General features: G+C 32.2%; 1 protein-coding gene across 1 annotated transcript; it reads right to left on the reverse strand.

Moving 5' to 3' along the window:
* Positions 1-7,994: 7,994 nt before the first annotated feature.
* Positions 7,995-9,963, reverse strand: LOC148766387 (sugar transport protein 1-like). Its single transcript, XM_088826977.1, has 3 exons — positions 9,777-9,963; positions 9,339-9,661; positions 7,995-9,238 (listed from the first exon to the last, which is right to left on the reverse strand). Exons 1-3 carry the CDS (start codon positions 9,907-9,909, stop codon positions 8,132-8,134), a joined length of 1,563 nt encoding a protein of 520 aa, XP_088683103.1. The 5' UTR covers positions 9,910-9,963; the 3' UTR covers positions 7,995-8,131.
* Between the last annotated feature and the right edge of the window lie 9,353 nt (positions 9,964-19,316).

Raw genomic sequence — 19,316 nt, forward strand, 5'->3', positions numbered from 1 at the left:
GGGGGAATCCATCTTTGTAAATAAATTAGGCATGTTTTCTTTTAAGGGATTATTTTGGAGACCCCCCTCATATTGAAAATATATATAATTAACTACCATATTGTTTACACCCTAGTGCAAACCCCATTCATTTGGATAATAATTTGACATACCCCTTCGCAGATTTGAAGTAGCCTGAACACCCTTTTAAATTAGTTTTAAACCCTAGCCAAACTCATATCGGTCTCTATCTTCCTCTCTCAACTCCCAGATCAAAATCCCGCCCCCAAGGTCTCTAACCGGTAATGTTGCTTCCCAGGGTCATAACTCTCGCTCCGGTGGTCGAAATTTGATGGTTTAACTACAATTGGATTCCTCTCGTCGAGCTCTTTCTTTTGGTGTTTATTTCCTTTAGTTTGGAGCTTTGGATATGTTTATGCAATTCTTTTCCAGTCGGTGCGTATTTCGACGACGGTGGGTCTTGCCGGAGGTGTAATTTGTGTTCCGCCAGTCGAAATTTGACGGGCTACCCACCGCTGGATTCCTCTCATCGAGATATATATTTTGATGGCAATTTCGTTCATTTTTATATTTTCATATTTATTTCTATAATTTTTTTCCTTTGTCACTGCGGAACCTTGGGTGGTTAGCGGCGGCTAGTGTTTGTTGATTTTTGAGTGTTTTGATGTTTCTTCATTTTTTGTTGATTTGCACTAAAATAATTTTTTTGTTTTGATTTTGCAATTGCAGCTTAACGAAAGCCATTGATCCTCTCCTTGAAGGTGTTAAATTTTTTTATTGAAGTTACATCTGTTTCAAGTTATAGTATTCAACAGATTGTATACATGACTGTACATTACTATATATTATTATACATTACTAGTTACATATAGTAACATGTAGTTACATATGCATATATTTGTGTATTTTCGATTTGTATTTTATTGGTTTTGAGGTGATTTATAATATAAATGTTAAAATTTGTAAATTTTTGTTCTTGGGGTTTATGAATTTCTTTTGTCTAATCCAGTATTCGTGTGTATATATAATTGATCGACAAAAAATATTTGGTAAAAAAAAAAAAGAACATAACTACGAATTACTATAGTTTACTACAGTTACGTATAGTTATTTTCAGTTCAGTAAACATCTTGATTTAAAAAAATAAAAAAATAAATATTGAAAAAAAATAAAAAATAAAAAAATAGAAAAAAATTAAAAAATAAAATATATAAATTAAACAAACAGGTTTAAAAAAAAGGAAAAAAAAAGAAAAAAGAAAAGAAAAATAGTGATAAATAAATCACTGAAAATGCTAAATGCAGGACTAGAAATATTGAATGCAGTTTGACCGAAAATTGAATATAATGGTTGTATAGTACCTTCGCCTCTCCAGTGGGGTATGTCAAATGATGATTTTGGCTTGAGTTTATATCTAGTTTATTTGGTACCCACGGGTGAATATAAAATAAGCCCTTCTTTTAATTGGTTGTGCATTAGAGATGTTTATAACTGAAAATTAGGAGTGATTGGGTTAGAAATAGGAGATGGTAGCCGAGTAGATAAAAATCTAAAATAATATTTAGGGGATAAAAATCTAAAATAATATTTAGGAGATAAAAAAAACTAATAAAAAATTAGGGTAAATGGCAAATATGACCATGACAAGGACATTTTAATCAAAAAAAGGACATCTAACTTTTTTATCTTCCATATAATTGCAGCTCATTCAAACTTATTTTGCAAATAAGCAAAACCCTTTTATATATACCAAAATTACCCTCAATTCCTCAAAACCCCAATTCAACTCCAATTACATGATTTACACTCCAATTTAGCACAATTTTACCAACTAACCAATTTTGACCCTTATTCCGATTTTGACCAGCCACCGACGGAGACCGCAAGTCAGCCGCCGTGGACTTTTTCTATTTCTTTTTTCAAAATTTTTTTTTTTCTGAATTTTTTTTTTCTGGCAGGTCAACCGCCTGCCTCCGACGTTGACTTTTTTATAGTTATTTATTTATTTTTCTTGAAATCTTTATTTTTTTCTAATTTTTTCTTTCGGCAAGTCAACCGCCGTTGACTTTTTTTTTTTTTTTAAATTTTGTTTTTCTTAAAAAAATTATTTTAATTAATATTACTGTCTTGACTGCTAAATTACTGTCTTCAACAGTAATTTAATTGTCGATCACAATAATTTAACGATCTGAGTCATTAATATTACTGTCTCAAGTGTTGACGTTTTGGTTTTTTTTTTCTTTTTTTAATTTTATTGTTTCTTAAAAAAAATATTTTAATTAATATTACTGTCTTGACTTCTAAGTTATTGTCTAAAATAGTAATTTAACTCTCGGAGACAGTAATTTAACTATCAGAGGCAGTAATTTTACTGTATTAATTAATTTAATCGTCTTGACCTGCAATTTTGCCTTATTCGACCATAGTATTACTGTTTCCGTCCGTAATATTACCGTAGCATGCAATAATATTAGTCTTTACTGTTGGGACAGTAACATTAGTAATATTACTGTTTTGGTATCCAATATTACTATTTCAGACAATAATTTTGTTGTTAACACAAAATTTAGAAAGAAAAAAAAATTAAGGTCGGAGATTGGCGGTCAACGACGGTTGACAGGACGGAAAATTCTTTCAGAAAAAAATAGTTTAAAAAAAAAGCCAAAAAAAAAAACGACGTTGGAGAACCGCCAGGTCAACGCGGGAATCTTGCTGGAAAAAAAAATTCAGGGTCAAAAAAAGAATTTTTTTTTTCAAAAAAATATTAAAATGGGGGTTAATGAGATATGTTTGTTCAAATCTAGGGTCAATGTGTAATTTGAGGAAGTTAGAGTATAATGGATGAAATTGATAGAAATGGGTATGGTTTTATTTGTAAGATTGTTTTTTTGTGTGGACCTATGTGCATTTAGTTCCTCTCATGTTGAATCAACGGCTCCTTCGACCCTACACCACCAGGCGGGTCTTCTGCTGCCACGTGTTTTTTTTTTTTTTTTTTTTTTTCTAAAACCCCTAAAGATATACGCTAGCCGGAAATAAATTATATAGATACAAAAAAAAAAAAAAGGACAGGTGGCAGCAGAAGACCCACTCGATGTTTATCACTGGGTGTAGGGTCAAAAAAGTCTTGAATCAACATAATTTGAATTTAGCACAATAACTTCCAACGGCAAGTTTGTTTGGATTCAAAATGAATTGTGTACAAATGCCAAATTTTATACATATTTGGAAAAGTCACAATTAACTTACAAAACAAGGGCATATTACAAATAAACCCATCAATGGGTACTTATTCATAAAGAGATCCAGACAAAAATCTCCTTTACGAATAAGTCCACACATGGTCCAGATTTTTATAACCCCTCATACTTTAATATGCTCCAATTTCATCCTTAACTTAATTTAACTTCAATTTGACCCCAAATTTCACAAATTATTCAATTTTGACCCAAAACTTTTTTTTTTCAATTTTTTTTTTCAAAATTTTTTTCCCGCTGGAATCCGGCGGTGACTTTTCCACCTTTTTTTTCTTTTTTTCTTTCTTCCGTATTCCGGCGTTGACTTTTTTAATTTTTTTTTTCTTTTTTTTTTCTGTAACTTTTTTTCCCCATTTAAATAGCAATATTGCTGTGATTGACAGTAATATTAACTATATTACTGTTAAACACAGTAAAATTAACTAAACTATAGTTTAACACAGTAATATTGCTATATTAATCTCTAGCACATCTTATATATAAAAGAAATATATTTTGACCTATAACCCTCGACCTAAACCTATGGGTACTTTTGACAATTCATATCTTAGCAGTTTTTTCATACGATTTTTCACTAAATAAATAAAATAAATAAAAATTGCCCTCTCATTTGTACAAAATTGAATACACGATGAATATATATAAAACATAAGCTTCCGTATTTCATGGTTACCAATAAAATGAATTACGATCATTCTTTAACTGATGCTGTAAAAACTAAACACACGATCTTTCTTTAACCTCTGCAACCACGATCTTCATGAGGGACACGATCTCATCTCAATTCTTCATTATCGTACAAATTTTATAGATTCCCTGTGAGATTCCATTGGCTTTTGACATCACTGCTTAAAAGTTAATTCCCTTCTTTATCTCCATTCTCAATATTCTTGCTTATCAATAGGTTCGAACACTTCTATTTCCCTACAAATCATTTATTGCCATATCTGATTTAGATTTATGTATTCTTTTCCCTTGCTCAAAAGTTTCTTCCCCTTGCTCTGTTATTTTTTTTATTTTGGTTTTGTAGATACGTATTTTGTTTAAGTTTGCTTACAACATATAGTTTGTGCTCAAAGGTTTCTAGAATTCGTATGTGTTTATTTTATGGAGTTCTGTTTCCTTAATTTTTTTTCTTTCCGCTGCGCTGCAGGTTAATTTTTTATTTCCCCTTCCATCGAGCAATAACAACCGACATAGAACGAATTGCTCTTCTTCAATTTCTCTTCTCAACCGGTGCAACTTCTCTTCCCCACGTGTTCTCTCACCTTCCCAGGCACATCTCAGTTTCTCTCTACTGGCATTATTTCTCCATCATCGAAAATTTTGGTTTCTTTGTTGATTTTGATGTCCCTTCTTTTCAATAATTAATTTTCATTTTCTTTGATTTGAAGCAAGCGAGCACTAAGATTCGAGTGTTACAAGATTTGTGCTAAACAATGTATCTTTTCGTCTTATATCCTTAGAATAGCAACTTAGCAGAGGAAAATTATTTTTAGCTGTCGTATTATTGTAGCATGTAATTGTCTTATTCTTCTTCTTATAACAAACACTACAAAACCAAGTGGGCAAATTTTGTACGAGCTAGTCACAGCAAAATTTAGAATAAAAAGAAAAATCAGAATATTTCAAGGATATTTTATATCTTTGATGAAGTAAAATGGGATCAAATATTTAAATCTCTTCTTCTTCATAAGTAACTAGATGTAATGTTACTTTTACTTATGTGTTCAAGACACATACTTCAAATTAAGTACTCGTTTCTTGAAAATGAAGCAATAATAATTTGTTCGGTGTCTTCTAGACACATTTTCATTATGAAATACTTGGCTTGTGTCCTCAAGGCACATAGCAATAACATAAATATTTTGTGATAACACAATAATTTTGTTGTTAACACAATAATTTAGAAAGAAAAAAAAATTAAGGTCGGTGATTGGCGGTCAACGACGGTTGACCGAACGGAAATTTTTTTCAGAAAAAAGGAGTTTTAAAAAAAATCCAAAAAAAAAACGACGTTGGAGAACCGCCAGGTCAACGCACGAATCTTGCTGGAAAAACAAATCCAGGGTCAAAAATATTTTAATATTATTCAATAATTTTTTTTATTATAATTTTTATTGTCATGTATTTGAATAATTATTTTCTTCCGTTTTGCAATGCCACCCGTGCAGCGCACGGGTATGGTTATTACTTATTAGTTAATATTAAAACAACAAAACTCATTATTATCGTGTAATAAAGTAATATTACAATGTTGACCGTTCAACAAATGTAAACATAATAAAAAAAAACCAAAAGAATTAATATTAGTGTGAGCGACAGTAATATTACTATAGCAACAGTAATATTACCGTCAACCACAGATATATTACAATAATAGACAGTAATATTATTATGTTACTCCGTGAATAACTCAAACAAATAAAAAATCCGAACAAAATAATAATATTGATGTGGTTGACAGCAATATTACTATACCAACAATAAGATTACAGTCAACCACAATAATATTATTGTGTTTTACAGTAATATTACAATAATAGACAGTAATATTATTACGTTACTCCGTGAATAACTCAAACAAAACAAAAATCCCAAAAAAAAATAATATTGATGTTGTTGACAGTAATATTATTGCATTTACAGTTATTTTACTGTCAACGACAGTAATATAATTACGTTGACTTGTCAACAAATCAAAGAAAATAAAAAAAATAATAAAAAATAAAAAATAATAATATTACATTAATTTACTATCAACGGCAGCACAATTACATAAATGTAATGTCAACGGCAGTACAATTACGTTAATTAACTATCATTGACAGTATAATTACGTTAATTTACTGTCAGTGACAGCACAATTACGGTCAACGTTTAGCGGCGGACGTGGAAAAACAATAAAAAAAAAAAAAATTTAAAAAAACACTAAAAAGAGTCAACGCCGGAGACCGCCGGAAACCGGCGAAAAAATCCGGAAGAAAAGAAAAAATAAAAAAGTCAACGCCGGAAACAAGCGAAAAAATCCGGAATAAAAAAAAAAGTTGAAAAGTCAATGCCGGAATTCGGAGGCAAAAAAAAATTTTGAAAACATTTGGGTCAAAATTGAGTAATTTCTGAAATTTGGGGGTCAAATTGAGATTAAATTGAATTTTTGTGGATAGAATTGATAAATTGTGGTACAATTAAGAATTGGGTATAAATGGTTGAGGGTAGGGGTGAAAGTCGGATGGATCGGATCGGAATTAGCCTTTTCAGAAAATTTCCAAAAAAATTCGGAAGTACAAAATGAATTCCAATTCCAATTCCAAAAATTTCGGAATCTAAAAATTCATTCAAATTCCAAAAGGCCCGGAAATTTCGGAATTTCGGAAAAAAATCGGAAATCACATAAGCTTTAAAATTTCAAAACTTAGCCGAAAATTTCTATAATGTTCATAATTTTTCAAAAATAAGAAAATTCACGTCGATAAAAGTAAAACTAATAACTACTAAAATTCAGTTCAAAAAAATAAATAAAAATAAACACAACGTAATATCTAATAAAACTTCAAATAACAATTCATTATGTCAAAATCCAAAAACAAAACTTATAGGTGTATTTTTCGGAAAATAAGTATTATATAATATATATTATTTATAGGTGTATTTTTCGGAAAAAAATCGGATTTTTTCGGAATTAAATCGGATCGGAAATCGGAAATTCCAAATTTATTTTATATAATTCCAATTCCAATCCAAAAAAATCGGAAAAATTCGGAAATCGGAATTTCGGAAGTCGGAATGAAAAAAGTTGTTCCAAAATCGGAATTTTTCGGATCAGAATCGGCGAAAATTGGAAATTCCGTTCCAACTTGCAACCCTAGTTGAGGGTAATATTGGGATATACATGAATGTTTCCTTTAGTCATAATAAATATTAAAGGGATAGGCTTATTGTAGGGGTGAAAATTGGAATGAAATTTCCGAATTCCGCCAATTCCAATCCGAAAATATCCAAATTTGGAACCGCATTTTTCTTTCCGATTTCCGAAGTTCCGATTTCCGATTCTTCCGAATTTAATTGGAACGGAATTGGAATGATATTTAAAATTTTCGGAAATTCCGATTTCCAATATGATTTTAGTTCCGAATATTTTAATGGTTTTTCGAAATATATAATGTAGTTTTATGATATATTTTGTAATTCCATAATAGAACTTATGTTATATTTTATATGGAAAATATAAATAACGAAGGATCAAGTAAATTAAAACATTATATTTAAAAATTAATTGGTATAAGAAACTTTGTGTTGCATTTTTACTTATAAGAAAATCTATGTTTCAAATTTTCAATTTGTTGTTCCTACATGTATTTTTATTATTGCGTTTTCTCGAATTCTCTTTTGGATTTTCTTGCAAAATTTCAAAAAAGATAGAAAAATATTGTGAAAACTAATGTAATTTCCGAATTTGGAGCATAAATTATAAATTAATGTAATTTCCGAAATTTCCGAAATTCCGCTGATTCCGAGGCATTCCGAAATTTGGAACCCATTTTTTACTTCCGAAAAAAATTGGAAATTTTCCGAAAAAGCTATTTCCGATCCATTCCGTCCGATTTTCACCCCTACTTATTGGTGAAAGAGATATATCACCTAGAATAATAAACATGCTTGGTTGGGGACTTTTGCATAAAACCCCAAAAAACAAAACATGAAAAAATGTCATATATTGAAGAATAAAAATATATATATATATATTGAGAAACGATAATATGTTTCGTTCCTCCTCCAACTAATTAAACTATCTACGTCTAAATATTTATATACAAAAGCAGGAATTAGCAATAATAGAAAAATAAAACGCAAGAGTACGTTCCCTAGATATATCAAACTCGGTCTCTCAATTTGCTCATGGCGATGGCCTTATTGACAGGGTCATTTGGCTCATTCATAAACCTCTTCCAGAACCAATGGCTCCTCCAGACCTGCGTCATCTCCTCGATCGGAATATTCTTTGTCTCCGGCATGAAGAAATAGCAGAACAATGTCATCACCGCCACGAAGAATGCAAAGAATATGAATAGACCGTACTTCATTGAGCAGAGCATTGTGAGGAAGCATTGCCCGACTATGAATGTGAAGGCCATGTTGACGGCCACCGTTATGCTCTGTGCAGCCGACCTGACCTCGAGAGGGAATATCTCGCTCGGGTACAGCCACCCCAGCGGTCCCCACGACCACGCGAACCCCATTACGTACACGCATATGCACACGACCACCACAGCGGCGAACCAAAAGGGTATATCCGTCACGTTTCCCGACACCCCGAATCTCCACCCGATTAGCCCCGCTATGAGTGACTGGAAAATGAACATTTGCACGCCGCCTTCGAGGAAGAGGCTCCTCCTCCCCCACCGATCGGATCCATAGATTGACACTCCGGTGGCAAACATGTTGACAACGCCGGTGATCACTGACGAGATAAGTGAGGCGTCCGAACCGAAACCGAGGCTCTGGAAGAGCACTGGAGCGTAGAACATGATGACGTTGATTCCGGTGAACTGCTGGAAGAAAGGGATGAGAATGGACATGGCAAGTTGGGGTCTGTAGCACTTTGTTCCAAAAAGATTCCTCCACGGACTCTCCACGAGGTCTGCTTCGTTCTTGGCCGCCAGCATGTCGTTGAATTCGGCGTCCACGTCATCAACGCCACGTATGCGCTTCAGAAGGGCTTTGGCTTCAATCTCCCTCCCTCTTTGGACCATGGAGTTGGGTGTGTCGGAGAGGAAGAAGGAAGCGATGAGGATTATCACGGCGGGGACTCCGGCAAGGCCCAAGCTCAGGCGCCACCCCCAGCCGCCGCTAATCTTGGCCGTCCCGAAGTTGATCAAATTGGCGCATAGTATCCCAATTGTGATCATCAACTGGAAACAAATGTTGAACCTTCCACGGTAGTTGTACGGAGACATCTCGGAAAGATACAAAGGCACCGACTGCACACGTTAATTCAAGAAATTAATTGGGTTTAGTAAATTAAATATCATGCATAACCATATTTAAAAACAGAGAAAAATAAATAAAAAAATAAAATACCTGATTAGCAAAGCCAATGCCGATGCCAAGTAGAATACGGCCCAAGATGAGCATGGATAGATGGACAGCACCGGCGTTGAGGGCGGCGCCGAACAAGAAGATAAATCCGGCCATCATCATGGATATACGACGGCCGAATTTCTTGGTGACCTCCCCCGCGGCTAAGGAGGCGAAGAGGGCAGCCAAGTACAAGGAGGATGTGAACAATTGGAGTGTAGGGCTGTTAAACTTGCAGTACTGGTTGGTCGACGTGATCGATTGTTGCCTCTCGTAAACGTCGGGGAAGAACTTTTCCAAGAAAGGCGCCATAGAAGTCACCCCACCTAATAATTCAAGAAAGACAGATTGGTGTCAAAATAATTCATAAGAATATATCATATATATATAGATAGATAGTAATTCATAAGGATTATAAGTAGGAGGTATATATATACGTACCAGATATACCAAGATCGTAGCCAAAAATCAAACCACCGGCGGCTCCGGCCAAAACAGTTAGGAGAACATAGGGTGTGAGTTTGCCGGGGTACGAAGGTGGAGGACTTCTTCCGTCAAACGAAACACCACCCATTGAAACTAATTAAAACTAGATCAAGAGAGAGAGAAAAGAGGGGCGATATATGTATACGATATATCAAATTAATTAAATTATGCTATGAGAATAACTGGGCAGTTGTATATATAGGGAGGGGGTAGTTGTATTTAGTTTAGGATAGGAGTCTCTCTTGCATGCATGCGCTTAATATATTATACTAATTAAAATATATTTTTAGTTATCCTATTATAAATCCATTAGTAATACTCTTTATGGATTTAGGATAGGAGTCTTGAGGTGTTTGAAGTTTGAACAACCATGCATAAACACAAAGATATATTATATGTCTTCTGCGGTAGAATTGCATAGCAGCCATGAGTCTATTTTAAATACTAATCTTAATTTAAATTAATCATTATGAATTAATTAAACCATATTACTAATTCATCTATATTTTAGTTCTTGTTAAAATATGTTTACGTTTTTCAAAATAATACGAATAGGCGCGGGTCATACAACAGCCGGTTCTAGCAAAACACACAACAGTTATCGATTTGAATGAACTAAACTTGTGGGTCACCGCCAATGATATTACTGTCTTGCCTTGCAGGCCAAGACAATATTATTAATGAAAATAATATTTTTCTTAAAAAGTCAATGCCGAAGACCGGCGGTTAACAGCAGCTGACTCGCGGGAAAAAAAATTCAGAAAAAAAAAATATTTTCAAAATAAAAAATAAAAAAATAAGTTGACGCCCGAACACAGACGGTGTCCAGCCGTGGCGGTCAAAATTGGTTGATTGGTAAAATTTAGTGTAAATCATGAAATTGGAGTTGAATTATGGTTTCAAATAGTTGCGGATAATTTTGTTATATATAAAAGAGTTTTCCTTATTTGCAAGTCATGGACATATTTGTCATTTACCCTTTAAATAAATGACAAATAAACCCATAACACATGTATTTCTAGTGTTTTTATCTTACAAAAAAACCCACTACTTACAAGTTTATTAAAAATCAAGGCATGGGTATTTTTTCGGATATAATGGCCCCTGTTATAAATTGGAAATTAAAAAGCCCTACGCTCGCTTTTCATGCTTTTTGCGCGATTCTTCTCTCTTCTCTCCCAAATTCTAAAGAGTGAACAAATTGCAAAATAGCTAACATTTTATGAAGCCACAAATATTTTGTTGAAACGCAAAGAGATAAAAATGGATGGAGAAGTTGAGAGGTTGGATATATAAGAACAGAAAACACAAAGGTGTTGAAATGGAAGAGAGAAGTTGAAAGTAGGGCTGGGACTTTGGGATCGGGATTCGGGATCCCGTCCCGTCCCGAATGGAATTTTACTATTTGGGACTAAAACTTCGGGAATTCGGGATTATGGGATTCGGGATCGGGATTAGAAACAAATACGGGATCGGGATCGGGAATTGGTTCAATCCCGATTGGGATATTTTAATCCCGAATTAGGAATTAAGAAAAAAAAAAACTAATAAAACCACACACACACACACACACACACACACACACACACACATATATATATATATATATATATATATATATATATATGAGAAATACAATATAATATATCGTTGCAACTTATTTTTAAAATTTTTAAATTTTATTTGTTCCAAGTTTTGTGGTAAAACTAAATAGTGCAAGAACAATAGTATGTATATAATATATTCAAATTGGTTTAGTGTATAAAATAATACTAATGGAAAAAAAACAATATTTCTTAGTGTTTTAGGCAAAATATGGGATTCCCGATCCCAATCCCGAATTCCCGAAATATTTAGGGATACCGATATTATCGGGATTTAATAGTATGGGACGGGATTGGGATTTAAAATTTCTATCCCGAATCCCGAAATCCCAATCCCGAAAATCCCGAATTCCCGAAATCCCGTCCCGAACTCACCCCTAGTTGAAAGTGTTGAGAGTCTTAGCCGAAGTCTTTGGGAAGTTGGGGGAATCCATCTTTGTAAATAAATTAGGCATGTTTTCTTTTAAGGGATTATTTTGGAGACCCCCCTCATATTGAAAATATATATAATTAACTACCATATTGTTTACACCCTAGTGCAAACCCCATTCATTTGGATAATAATTTGACATACCCCTTCGCAGATTTGAAGTAGCCTGAACACCCTTTTAAATTAGTTTTAAACCCTAGCCAAACTCATATCGGTCTCTATCTTCCTCTCTCAACTCCCAGATCAAAATCCCGCCCCCAAGGTCTCTAACCGGTAATGTTGCTTCCCAGGGTCATAACTCTCGCTCCGGTGGTCGAAATTTGATGGTTTAACTACAATTGGATTCCTCTCGTCGAGCTCTTTCTTTTGGTGTTTATTTCCTTTAGTTTGGAGCTTTGGATATGTTTATGCAATTCTTTTCCAGTCGGTGCGTATTTCGACGACGGTGGGTCTTGCCGGAGGTGTAATTTGTGTTCCGCCAGTCGAAATTTGACGGGCTACCCACCGCTGGATTCCTCTCATCGAGATATATATTTTGATGGCAATTTCGTTCATTTTTATATTTTCATATTTATTTCTATAATTTTTTTCCTTTGTCACTGCGGAACCTTGGGTGGTTAGCGGCGGCTAGTGTTTGTTGATTTTTGAGTGTTTTGATGTTTCTTCATTTTTTGTTGATTTGCACTAAAATAATTTTTTTGTTTTGATTTTGCAATTGCAGCTTAACGAAAGCCATTGATCCTCTCCTTGAAGGTGTTAAATTTTTTTATTGAAGTTACATCTGTTTCAAGTTATAGTATTCAACAGATTGTATACATGACTGTACATTACTATATATAATTATACATTACTAGTTACATATAGTAACATGTAGTTACATATGCATATATTTGTGTATTTTCGATTTGTATTTTATTGGTTTTGAGGTGATTTATAATATAAATGTTAAAATTTGTAAATTTTTGTTCTTGGGGTTTATGAATTTCTTTTGTCTAATCCAGTATTCGTGTGTATATATAATTGATCGACAAAAAATATTTGGTAAAAAAAAAAAAGAACATAACTACGAATTACTATAGTTTACTACAGTTACGTATAGTTATTTTCAGTTCAGTAAACATCTTGATTTAAAAAAATAAAAAAATAAATATTGAAAAAAAATAAAAAATAAAAAAATAGAAAAAAATTAAAAAATAAAATATATAAATTAAACAAACAGGTTTAAAAAAAAGGAAAAAAAAAGAAAAAAGAAAAGAAAAATAGTGATAAATAAATCACTGAAAATGCTAAATGCAGGACTAGAAATATTGAATGCAGTTTGACCGAAAATTGAATATAATGGTTGTATAGTACCTTCGCCTCTCCAGTGGGGTATGTCAAATGATGATTTTGGCTTGAGTTTATATCTAGTTTATTTGGTACCCACGGGTGAATATAAAATAAGCCCTTCTTTTAATTGGTTGTGCATTAGAGATGTTTATAACTGAAAATTAGGAGTGATTGGGTTAGAAATAGGAGATGGTAGCCGAGTAGATAAAAATCTAAAATAATATTTAGGGGATAAAAATCTAAAATAATATTTAGGAGATAAAAAAAACTAATAAAAAATTAGGGTAAATGGCAAATATGACCATGACAAGGACATTTTAATCAAAAAAAGGACATCTAACTTTTTTATCTTCCATATAATTGCAGCTCATTCAAACTTATTTTGCAAATAAGCAAAACCCTTTTATATATACCAAAATTACCCTCAATTCCTCAAAACCCCAATTCAACTCCAATTACATGATTTACACTCCAATTTAGCACAATTTTACCAACTAACCAAATTTGACCCTTATTCCGATTTTGACCAGCCACCGACGGAGACCGCAAGTCAGCCGCCGTGGACTTTTTCTTTTTCTTTTTTCAAAATTTTTTTTTTTCTGAATTTTTTTTTCTGGCAGGTCAACCGCCTGCCTCCGACGTTGACTTTTTTATAGTTATTTATTTATTTTTCTTGAAATCTTTATTTTTTTCTAATTTTTTCTTTCGGCAAGTCAACCGCCGTTGACTTTTTTTTTTTTTTTTAAATTTTGTTTTTCTTAAAAAAATTATTTTAATTAATATTACTGTCTTGACTGCTAAATTACTGTCTTCAACAGTAATTTAATTGTCGATCACAATAATTTAACGATCTGAGTCATTAATATTACTGTCCCAAGTGTTGACGTTTTGGTTTTTTTTTTTTCTTTTTTTAATTTTATTGTTTCTTAAAAAAAATATTTTAATTAATATTACTGTCTTGACTTCTAAGTTATTGTCTAAAACAGTAATTTAACTCTCGGAGACAGTAATTTAACTATCAGAGGCAGTAATTTTACTGTATTAATTAATTTAATCGTCTTGACCTGCAATTTTGCCTTATTCGACCATAGTATTACTGTTTCCGTCCGTAATATTACCGTAGCATGCAATAATATTACTCTTTGGGGCAGTAATATTAGTAATATTACTGTTGGGACAGTAACATTAGTAATATAATGTTTTGGTATCCAATATTACTATTTCAGACAATAATTTTGTTGTTAACACAATAATTTAGAAAAAAAAAAAAAATTAAGGTCGGAGATTGGCGGTCAACGACGGTTGACCGGACGGAAAATTCTTTCAGAAAAAAATAGTTTTAAAAAAAAAGCCAAAAAAAAAACAACGTTGGAGAACCGCCAGGTCAACGCGGGAATCTTGCTGGAAAAAAAAATTCAGGGTCAAAAAAAGAATTTTTTTTTTCAAAAAAATATTAAAATGGGGGTTAATGAGATATGTTTGTTCAAATCTAGGGTCAATGTGTAATTTGAGGAAGTTAGAGTATAATGGATGAAATTGATAGAAATGGGTATGGTTTTATTTGTAAGATTGTTTTTTTGTGTGGACCTATGTGCATTTAGTTCCTCTCATGTTGAATCAACGGCTCCTTCGACCCTACACCCGGTGATAAATACCGGGCGGGTCTTCTGCTGCCACGTGTTTTTTTTTTTTTTTTTTCTAAAACCCCTAAAGATATACGCTAGCCGGAAATATATTATATAGATACAAAAAAAAAGGACAGGTGGCAGCAGAAGACCCACTCGATGTTTATCACTGGGTGTAGGGTCGAAAAAGTCTTGAATCAACATAATTTGAATTTAGCACAATAACTTCCAACGGCAAGTTTGTTTGGATTCAAAATGAATTATGTACAAATACCAAATTTTATACATATTTGGAAAAGTCACAATTAACTTAATAAACAAGGGCATATTACAAATAAACCCATCAATGGGTATTTATTCATAAAGAGATCCAGACAAAAATCTCCTTTACGAATAAGTCCACACATGGTCCAGATTTTTATAACCCCTCATACTTTAATATGCTCCAATTTCATCCTTAACTTAATTTAACTTCAATTTGACCCCAAATTTCACAAATTATTCAATTTTGACCCAAAACTTTTTTTTTCAAAATTTTTTTCCCGCCAGAATCCGGCGGTGAATTTTCCACTTTTTTTTTTTTTTTTTTTTTTTTTCTTTCTTCCGTATTCCGGCGTTGACTTTTTTCATTTTTTTTTCTTCTTTTTTTTTTCCGTAACTTTTTTTTTTCCCGTTTAAATAGCAATACTGCTGTGATTGACAGTAATATTAACTATATTACTGTTAAACACAGTAAAATTAACTAAACTATAGTTTTACACAGTAATATTGCTATATTAATCTCTAGCACATCTTATATATAAAAGAAAGATATTTTGACCTATAACCCTCGACCTAAACCTAGGGGTACATTTGACAATTCATATCTTAGCAGTTTTTTCATACGGTTTCTCAATAAATAAATAAAATAAATAAAAATTGCCCTCTCATTTGTACAAAATTGAATACACGATGAATATATATAAAACATAAGCTTCCGTATTTCATGGTTACCAATAAAATGAATTACGATCATTCTTTAACCGATGCAGTAAAAACTAAACACACGATCTTTCTTTAACCTCTGCAACCACGATCTTCATGAGGGACACGATCTCATCTCAATTCTTCATTATCGTACAAATTTTATAGATTCCCTGTGAGATTCCATTGGCTTTTGACATCACTGCTTAAAAGTTAATTCCCTTCTTTATCTCCATTCTCAATATTCTTGCTTATCAATAGGTTCGAACACTTCTATTTCCCTACAAATCATTTATTGCCATATCTGATTTAGATTTATGTATTCTTTTCCCTTGCTCAAAAGTTTCTTCCCCTTGCTCTGTTATTTTTTTTATTTTGGTTTTGTAGATACGTATTTTGTTTAAGTTTGCTTACAACATATAGTTTGTGCTCAAAGGTTTCTAGAATTCGTATGTGTTTATTTTATGGAGTTCTGTTTCCTTAATTTTTTTTCTTTCCGCTGCGCTGCAGGTTAATTTTTTATTTCCCCTTCCATCGAGCAATAACAACCGACATAGAACGAATTGCTCTTCTTCAATTTCTCTTCTCAACCGGTGCAACTTCTCTTCCCCACGTGTTCTCTCACCTTCCCAGGCACATCTCAGTTTCTCTCTACTGGCATTATTTCTCCATCATCGAAAATTTTGGTTTCTTTGTTGATTTTGATGTCCCTTCTTTTCAATAATTAATTTTCATTTTCTTTGATTTGAAGCAAGCGAGCACTAAGATTCGAGTGTTACAAGATTTGTGCTAAACAATGTATCTTTTCGTCTTATATCCTTAGAATAGCAACTTAGCAGAGGAAAATTATTTTTAGCTGTCGTATTATTGTAGCATGTAATTGTCTTATTCTTCTTCTTATAACAAACACTACAAAACCAAGTGGGCAAATTTTGTACGAGCTAGTCACAGCAAAATTTAGAATAAAAAGAAAAATCAGAATATTTCAAGGATATTTTATATCTTTGATGAAGTAAAATGGGATCAAATATTTATCTCTCTTCTTCTTCATAAGTAACTAGATGTAATGTTACTTTTACTTATGTGTTCAAGACACATACTTCAAATTAAGTACTCGTTTCTTGAAAATGAAGCAATAATAATTTGTTCGGTGTCTTCTAGACACATTTTCATTATGAAATACTTGGCTTGTGTCCTCAAGGCACATAGCAATAACATAAATATTTTGTGATAACACAATAATTTTGTTGTTAACACAATAATTTAGAAAGAAAAAAAAATTAAGGTCGGTGATTGGCGGTCAACGACGGTTGACCGAACGGAAATTTTTTTCAGAAAAAAGGAGTTTTAAAAAAAAATCCAAAAAAAAAACGACGTTGGAGAACCGCCAGGTCAACGCACGAATCTTGCTGGAAAAACAAATCCAGGGTCAAAAATATTTTAATATTATTCAATAATTTTTTTTATTATAATTTTTATTGTCATGTATTTGAATAATTATTTTCTTCCGTTTTGCAATGCCACCCGTGCAGCGCACGGGTATGGTTATTAGTAGGGGTGCAAGTTGGAACGGAATTTCCAATTTTCACCGATTCCGATCCTAAAAATTCCGATTTTGGAACAACTTTTTTCATTCCGACTTCCGAAATTCCGATTTCCGAATTTTTCCGATTTTTTTGGATTGGAATTGGAATTATATAAAATAAATTTGGAATTTCCGATTTCCGATCCGATTTAATTCCGAAAAAATCCGATTTTTTTCCGAAAAATACACCTATAAATAATATATATTATATAATACTTATTTTCCGAAAAATACACCTATAAGTTTTGTTTTTGGATTTTGACATAATAAATTGTTATTTGAAGTTTTATTAGATATTACGTTGTGTTTATTTTTATTTATTTTTTTGAACTGAATTTTAGTAGTTATTAGTTTTACTTTTATCGACGTGAATTTTCTTATTTTTGAAAAATTATGAACATTATAGAAATTTTCGGCTAAGTTTTGAAATTTTAAAGCTTATGTGATTTCCGATTTTTTTCCGAAATTCCGAAATTTCCGGGCCTTTTGGAATTGGAATGAATTTTTAGATTCCGAAATTTTTGGAATTGGAATTGGAATTGATTTTGTACTTCCGAATTTTTTTGGAAATTTTCTGAAAAGGCTAATTCCGATCCGATCCATCCGACTTTCACCCCTAGTTATTAGTTAATATTAACACAACAAAACTCATTATTATCGTGTAATAAAGTAATATTACAATGTTGACCGTTCAACAAATGTAAACATAATAAAAAAAAACCAAAAGAATTAATATTAGTGTGAGCGACAGTAATATTACTATAGCAACAGTAATATTACCGTCAACCACAGATATATTACAATAATAGACAGTAATATTATTATGTTACTCCGTGAATAACTCAAACAAATAAAAAATCCGAACAAAATAATAATATTGATGTGGTTGACAGCAATATTACTATAACAACAATAAGATTACAGTCAACCACAGTAATATTATTGTGTTTTACAGTAATATTACAATAATAGACAGTAATATTATTACGTTACTCCGTGAATAACTCAAACAAAACAAAAATCCCAAAAAAAAATAATATTGATGTTGTTGACAGTAATATTATTGCATTTACAGTTATTTTACTGTCAACGACAGTAATATAATTACGTTGACTTGTCAACAAATCAAAGAAAATAAAAAAAATAATAAAAAATAAAAAATAATAATATTACATTAATTTACTATCAACGGCAGCACAATTACATAAATGTAATGTCAACGGCAGTACAATTACGTTAATTAACTATCATTGACAGTATAATTACGTTAATTTACTGTCAGTGACAGCACAATTACGGTCAACGTTTAGCGGCGGACGTGGAAAAACAATAAAAAAAAAAAAAAAAAAATTTAAAAAAACACTAAAAAGAGTCAACGCCGGAGACCGCCGGAAACCGGCGAAAAAATCCGGAAGAAAAGAAAAAATAAAAAAGTCAACGCCGGAAACAAGCGAAAAAATCCGGAATAAAAAAAAAAGTTGAAAAGTCAATGCCGGAATTCGGAGGCAAAAAAAAATTTTGAAAACATTTGGGTCAAAATTGAGTAATTTCTGAAATTTGGGGGTCAAATTGAGATTAAATTGAATTTTTGTGGATAGAATTGATAAATTGTGGTACAATTAAGAATTGGGTATAAATGGTTGAGGGTAATATTGGGATATACATGAATGTTTCCTTTAGTCATAATAAATATTAAAGGGATAGGCTTATTGTAGGGGTGAAAATTGGAATGAAATTTCCGAATTCCGCCAATTCCGATCCGAAAATATCCAAATTTGGAACCGCATTTTTCTTTCCGATTTCCGAAGTTCCGATTTCCGATTCTTCCGAATTTAATTGGAACGGAATTGGAATGATATTTAAAATTTTCGGAAATTCCGATTTCCAATATGATTTTAGTTCCGAATATTTTAATGGTTTTTCGAAATATATAATGTAGTTTTATGATATATTTTGTAA

Source organism: Erythranthe guttata, chromosome 12 (assembly GCF_056151865.1).
Source record: "Erythranthe guttata isolate IM_541 chromosome 12, IM_541, whole genome shotgun sequence".
In the NCBI taxonomy this organism is placed as follows: domain Eukaryota; kingdom Viridiplantae; phylum Streptophyta; class Magnoliopsida; order Lamiales; family Phrymaceae; genus Erythranthe; species Erythranthe guttata.

What these genes read in the sequence shown, in the direction of transcription:
- LOC148766387 (XM_088826977.1), bottom strand. Translation starts at nt 9,909, where the DNA reads ATGGGTGGTGTTTCGTTTGACGGAAGAAGTCCTCCACCTTCGTACCCC. An exon ending in CTACGATCTTGGTATATCTG is followed by an intron (nt 9,662 to 9,776) that starts GTACGTATATAT and finishes TTGAATTATTAG; the next exon opens with GTGGGGTGACTTCTATGGCG. An exon ending in GCATTGGCTTTGCTAATCAG is followed by an intron (nt 9,239 to 9,338) that starts GTATTTTATTTT and finishes TAACGTGTGCAG; the next exon opens with TCGGTGCCTTTGTATCTTTC.